The following is a 6,602-nucleotide window of genomic DNA, read 5'->3' as shown; positions in this document are numbered from 1 at the left end:
TTTCGCACTGTGCATCACAAACAAGAGGATTCAGGTATTCACTAAACCTGGATTATTTATGGAAAAGCATCAAGCATGTTTAAATTCAGCCACTGAGTCAGGAGCTTTTCTCGTGAGTACAAAGAGAAACGTCTGCTGAAACGAGCAAACTAACCAATGTTAAAAAGTAGGGCTTGAAATCCCCCGGGGCTCACTTTAAGACGTACGTGAACAAAAGTTAAGAGAACACGATCCATAAAGAGAATTAATGGGACAGAGAGGCAACAGCGTAGGTATCAGCATCCTTCAGGTGTGGGTGTGGGGGCATCTTCCGTCGCACAGGTGTCGCCAGGCTTTTTGTCTACACACACTTTATTTTTCAATGAGGACAGTAAAAGCCTCTGCAGGTGCAGGCCTGGTCTGTGTGGCCTCTCTTTTCTATTAATTCCTGTGGTGCCACAGTCAGCACACAATCGCACCCGGCTTGGGTTGAGTTACTCGGCCATCTGTGGACGAGGATGATACCAAATCCCATACATGTTAACAATAAGGCGAAAGAGAGGCACAGATTTATCATGCCAAAAAAAAAGCCTTTCTTTTTAATCAAAGCGAGTGCTGAGTGAGAGGGTGGTATCAAGTAAGACAGAGGGAGGTATTTGAGCTCACCCAGCAAACACCATGTCGGTCGAATTCCCGGTAAGACGAGTGATTAACTCCGCTGGCGAGCTGCCAATCTGGAGTGCAAATGATCTTATCAATGGGAGTGGTGAATGTGACGAACGCAGCTAAAAAGGCTTTGGCGGATAACTATCGGGCTGTTTTCTTTTCCACATTACAGCGGGGCATCTGCTCCGTGGTTGTTTCAGTGTATGTGAGTCAAAGACTGCGAGTGTGTGAAGGGGCATGAGCCAGCCTGTGGCATCACACGCAGATGTTCACACTTGCCTCAGACAGTAAATTTTTTTTTTTTTTACGTCTTCCGCACCCCCCGACCCCCCAGTTCAGTAGCTCTGTTGTTTTTCCTGCCACTTTTTAAAAAAACAATTATCCCCATTACATCACTCAAGACTCAGCAACCAGCCTCAGAAACAAAAGAAACCACAAGTCCTTTTGTTGTATGACTTTTTTTTCCATTTAGTCAGATTTTTTTTTCTCTTTTTTTCTCAAGCACATAAGTAAAACTGTCTACATCAATGGCAAAACCTCACAATATTCCCATTCAGTACCATCCCTCGAGGGAACAGGAGGAATAGATAAAACAATTCAGAACAGCAGCAGCACTTTTCTGCACATTTTATGAACACGACTAAGTTTGCTAACAATGCAATGAATGAAATCATACAGCCACTTAAAACTGCTGAACTCCCCCCACACACGTTTGCCTGAGTTCTCCCAAAGAAACTTGACTCATGACATGCGGCTGTGACCGCCACACGTCGCCAAAGGCAGCCGAAGAAGAAGGCTGCAGGCAGTTTGACAAAATAAAAAGAGATGCTAGAGCTTGAAGGGGGCTCTAAATGGCAGGATAATAATGTCTGCTTGTTAGGATTGAAAGTCTGTTTGTGCGCTTTCTTTCTAAACTACAAGTACCTTCAAGCATTTGTGTTTTGGCTGAGTCACAACATGAGAACATCCCCAAAATACATTAGAACCATTAGAATTCATCAACACGTGTTTGCCTGCGAGTCTGCTGGAACGCAGACGTCTTGGATTTACACGTCAAATCCGGTTTGAAGTTTTGTTTTTTTTTTCCCACTTCTGAATTAGTAACCACTTTTCAGGGGCAATTCCAACAGCAGATCCCAATCTGCTCATAATAAAGCTGCATTGTTATGCTCTAGGCCCTGAAAGTCATGTGACCAGCATGAGAAAGTTCATGAACTTCCTAAGGCAGGCAGACCAACAAGGGTAAAATCTGGAGCTACACAACTACACATGTATTCAAACATTAGGTTTTTGCAGTTGTTTTCCGTGGTGGCCATTTCTTTCTCTTCGTGCGTTTCTTTATAATCCGCTGGTCAAAGCATACGGCAGTCTTCGCGATGACCTTTATCTCAGAGAGTCACATAAGCAGACTGCGAGGCGATGTGTCACAGTTCTTTCCCCCCCGCCGCGACAGAAAACAACGGGGGGAACACAAAAGGTTACATTTTTAAAACAAAACAAAGCAATGTGTCCAGACTTGAGAACTGAAAGTTGCTTCTTGAGGTGCTGTCAGAGAGGCTTAGTTTTTGTTGTTGTTGTTGTATTTGGCACTGACGGCCCTGCAACGAATAAAGTCCTCCATTACCGGCAAAGAGAAACAGTCCAACACTCCTCCGATCAGGGCCGCGGCTGTCAGTCAAGTCATTTGATAGATCGTTGCCACACCGAACAAACAATTTATGAGAACTATACAGCAAAAGAGACAAAAAAATAGCCACAAAAATAGTCTTGATATATTCTGCTTGGACATCTGTAGTAGTGCTAGTTGCTAAAATGGAGCAGAGAGACAGACCGACAAATACGACAGACAGGCACTTAAGTGCTGATGCATAGCAAAGATTAAAGTAAGCAAAAGGGCGGGAAAGTGATAGAAACAGAGTCTTAAAGAAGGATTGAGGGTCAAAGCACTTTTAATTTAACCAGTTTAAAATGAAAAAGTGTAAAAAAAACAAAAATAAAAATGTTTGGTACTGTATAAAATAACTGAGAGAACAAATTAGCAGTTTGATTTTTTATATTCACATAAGTAAAATGAGGACTGACCCCCTTTCAGGCGCTATACGCAGTGTGCTGACCGCTACAAAGCTAGCATTAGAATGGCTATTGATAGGGTCTCTGTCCTAAGCTGTATGTTCTGTATGTTATTTAGCATCCTGAGATGAAGGGGATTAAGTGAGACACAAGTGTCTGGAACTAATAGCCCTAATGGGATTGCTTGGCTCTATGTCAGGGATCTAACCCTGAGCTGTAGTCAGCAGGACGCTGAATTTACGTCCTGGCACGATACTAATATTTTAATCTGATCTACCTGGCTTTAGCTAGCTAGTGAGTTACTGCATTCCCTGCTACAAGTACCTTTTTTTTTTTTATTTCAAGCCTGTGTGTTTAATACTTTCAGTTGTGGCTCATGAAAAATAAGTAAAATTTAAAGAAGAAAAAGAAAATTTAAAGAAGAAATGCAATGCACTAATGAGCAGTTAGCTAACAGCAGCTATGCTAATATTTGTCACAGTAAAAAGGGAGGCCAGCGGATTGCAAGCCCATTATTATTAATAATAAAATGCTGTGTTCATGTCATATCGGATTTATTGTCATTACAGGTTTTTGGCTTTTAAATAGGGTTTACGGCAGCATCGAAGTTAGGAGATTTTTACATCCATTGTATGACTATTGTCCAAAAATATACAGTATACAATAGCCGTGAGTACACCCCTGTGCAATATCAATGAATTGTATCACCTTGCAATGACCGCACCACTTCTAATTTGCTCTAAACTAAAATAGTTTAAAAATACAGGCCGCACAGCAAGAACAGAATTAATCCTGCTCACCACGGAGGATACCAAATTTCTGGACAGATGTTCTGCCATTCCTCAGACGTTTTTTTTTTTTTTGTTCTTTGCTGAAGGGGTTTTGTGGATTTGGCTCTCTCTCTTTAAAATATCCCAAAAGACTTCTACTGGATTCAAGTCAGACAACACTATTTTCTCCTTTAGAAACTCTTGTGTGATATTGGATCAGTATTATGCTGGAATATTCTACAGACTGGGAGTCAGCCAATAGTACGGTATATCCACTGGATTTATGGTGCTATCCATACATGTTTTTCTATTTGGATTTTGCACAGGCGTCTACGGACTTCTGCTGCATACTCTAGAAGTTCAATACGTTTTCATTGCGGCGGTCTTCTATCTCTAACATCCACCCTATATAACATGAACGCAGCAACAGCTCACACCAGTGCTCCCCACTTATCAGTATTTTTTGTTGCATTTTTTTTTTTTGGAACTACATTAAAACCAAGCACAAAAATTACAACCCAAAGCTTTAGTTAGTCGACGCTACGTTTGCAGTTCTTTGTAAAATGGCTACAATCTGAAAATGAGGCACTTTTTGAGCAGATATATAATTCTATACATTTTCTTTTTCACACACTTGTCACCCACCGTTGTACTCTTTAGTGATTAGAGTTTTTCAATTAGGAAAAATAAAATCAACAAAACACTGTTCTCCATTTTTTTTTTTTTTGTACCCTTCTCTGATTGGCTTTCACTCCAGGAATGAGAGCAGCGAATAGTCATAAGAATGTCATTTGGCACACATCCCTGTTGGTTTCCACAAACCAAGTAGATGAAAGCGAAGAGACAAAAGAAAAAAATAATAATAATAATAAAAAAAAAAAATCCATCATTCTCTGTCAAAGTGCTTCAGGGCTGCGTCCGATCCAGCTGCTCTCTCGATGCGATTGGCTGTCGCAGAAGGAACAGGCGGAGCTTCGGAGCTCTGAGTGGTACCAGATTGTTTCCCCAAGGACGATGCACTGACATCAGCACTCTGGAAAAAACAGACACACACAGAGAAAAGGGGAAACGATATTGTTATATACGGAATAAACACTTGCTATGATATGGGCATGACATAAATATTATGACATGTTTACACAGCGTCTCTTTCTTATCAGGTTCATTATAATATGTCATCTTAGATATTGGTGTCTGCTTATCGGCCCGGGAACACGCTGACCCTAAAACCAACAACAGGAATACACAATACCACTAAACAGGCTGGAAAAAGACTCGGATTCAGACAGGAAGTGATAAAGAGAACAGCAGGAAGAGAGAAAGTGAGGACACCTATTGCTAGAGGCACAGAGTCAAATGTGTGTGTGTGTGCCGGCACGTGGAGAAACACAGATCTGGATATGTGTCACGTTTTCTGGCAATTTAGAAGCATCCCATCGTGTTCGACATGTGAGCGCTCAGGTATTTAAGGAAATGGCACGATTGCAATAATTCAAAATGTCAGCTCTTTCCTGGCATTGTTTGCACAGGTGATAGAATTAGCAGAAGCAGACTTGGTGGTAATTCCGCTCCGGAGTGGAGACAGCAGTGGAATCACGGGGCGTCATGCAGCCATCTGTCTGCATTACCTTCCATATATGTTGAGCTATTTCAGGGTGTTCTGGTCAAATCTTTAAGCTGTCGGTCCGAAACTGTGAGATGGTGGCTGTAGATCAAGCTGAGGGGGTGATTTAAGGGGCCAGCGTACTTAAAGTGTTGGTTGGAGAACTGAGCGACTGAGGGCAGGAGGGCTGCATCAATCATTCTTGCAGCTTTCCAAAGACTACAATCTGACAAGCATGCTGGTCTAACGCAGATGTAGCTAGAAAACATCTAAACTTTTTTTTTTCCCCCAAACATACTTTCAAGGATGCTATAAACTGTCAAATTCAGGACAGTTATGAGAGAAGAAGAGCAAAATCTTTGGTTGTAAATTCCAGATGGTGGTAATAGATTGAATTATGATTTATTTCAACCAATATTTTAGGAATATGGTTCAAATGATTATCAAAATGGTTCGGTTAGAAGGCCCACTCTACTTCCTGACCATTGCCCCTAAAGAAGGCCGAGGCGTGTTGTTAAAAAATCGCAGATATGATGACTTTTAAGTCCACATTATGAGCAACAAAGCTGCAAAACAGCCAACACTTGCCAGCTACACTGTCACCGAGTCGCCGCTTAAGTGTTGCTCAATCACTTGTTGCTGTTTCAGCAGTTGTGTGAACACAGGATCTCATCAGAGGCTTCAAAGTTTTAACTGCTGACATTTAAATCAGTATCTGAATGCTTCTTTGTTACATCATATATGCCTTACCTCAAAAATACCAAACAGCCAATATCTAGAAATACAATCAGTCATTATGCAGCAGCAACAATAATTATTAGTTATTCTCAGATAAAGACATTTAATCTCAGTGATTCACAGCTCTCATCTGTCATTACCAGCACTGACACTGTTATTTTATTTGCTAATAATGATGATTCATTCTTTTTTAACGATCTGTTGTTGATAAAGGCCGACAGTAAAAAGGTTTAATTTGAATTTAATGACTTGAGCCTATTTATCAAGGTACGCAGGGAATCATTTTGAAGCCCAACGAGGAAAAAAAACACACAAATAAATCGATTTAAACACAGTTTGCGGGAGCAGATGGAGGCAACAAGACACCCAGGACCTGTGTGGATGTCACGGGGAGACGGATGGATGCAGCTGGGGTTCAGTTTTCAAGGTAGGCTGTTATGAGCCGGGGAGGGAGCACGCTTAGGTTTGTTCGGGGAAGATTTTTGTTATGTCCTTTCATGACAGTTTACGTCTCATGTAGTCAAGTGAAACTATCAAAACATTCCATCAAGAATTATTTTTTTACTGCTACTGATAAAGTCTCTACTGCTGGAGCATATTGATATCATTTAATCCCCTGGGCCTAGTGGAGCAGGTCAAGTCTCTGGATTTAGCTTATGGTCTGGAAAAATGTCCAAATTTGCGAACATTACACCCAAAAGGCTGATGCAAGATATCAAAAATCTACAAATGGGGAAAATGACCTGAAAACTGTAAGTAAGGGCTTAGCCATGTTG

The 6,602-nt window shown here is 41.1% G+C and overlaps 1 protein-coding gene across 1 annotated transcript in view; it reads right to left on the bottom strand.

Annotated features, from left to right (window-relative positions):
* Positions 1-1,087: 1,087 nt before the first annotated feature.
* Positions 1,088-6,602, bottom strand: part of LOC103358038 (insulin receptor substrate 1-B) — a 47,802-nt gene continuing 42,287 nt past the window's right edge. The window contains exon 4 of the mRNA XM_008282843.1: positions 1,088-4,518. Coding sequence (XP_008281065.1) covers positions 4,511-4,518 — 8 coding nt within the window. The 3' untranslated portion in view covers positions 1,088-4,510. The remainder of the gene's footprint in view (positions 4,519-6,602) is intronic.

Source organism: Stegastes partitus, unplaced genomic scaffold (genome assembly GCF_000690725.1).
Source record: "Stegastes partitus isolate 25-593 unplaced genomic scaffold, Stegastes_partitus-1.0.2 Scaffold287, whole genome shotgun sequence".
Lineage (NCBI taxonomy): Eukaryota > Metazoa > Chordata > Actinopteri > Pomacentridae > Stegastes > Stegastes partitus.
This window is presented reverse-complemented; position numbering and strand designations above follow the sequence as displayed.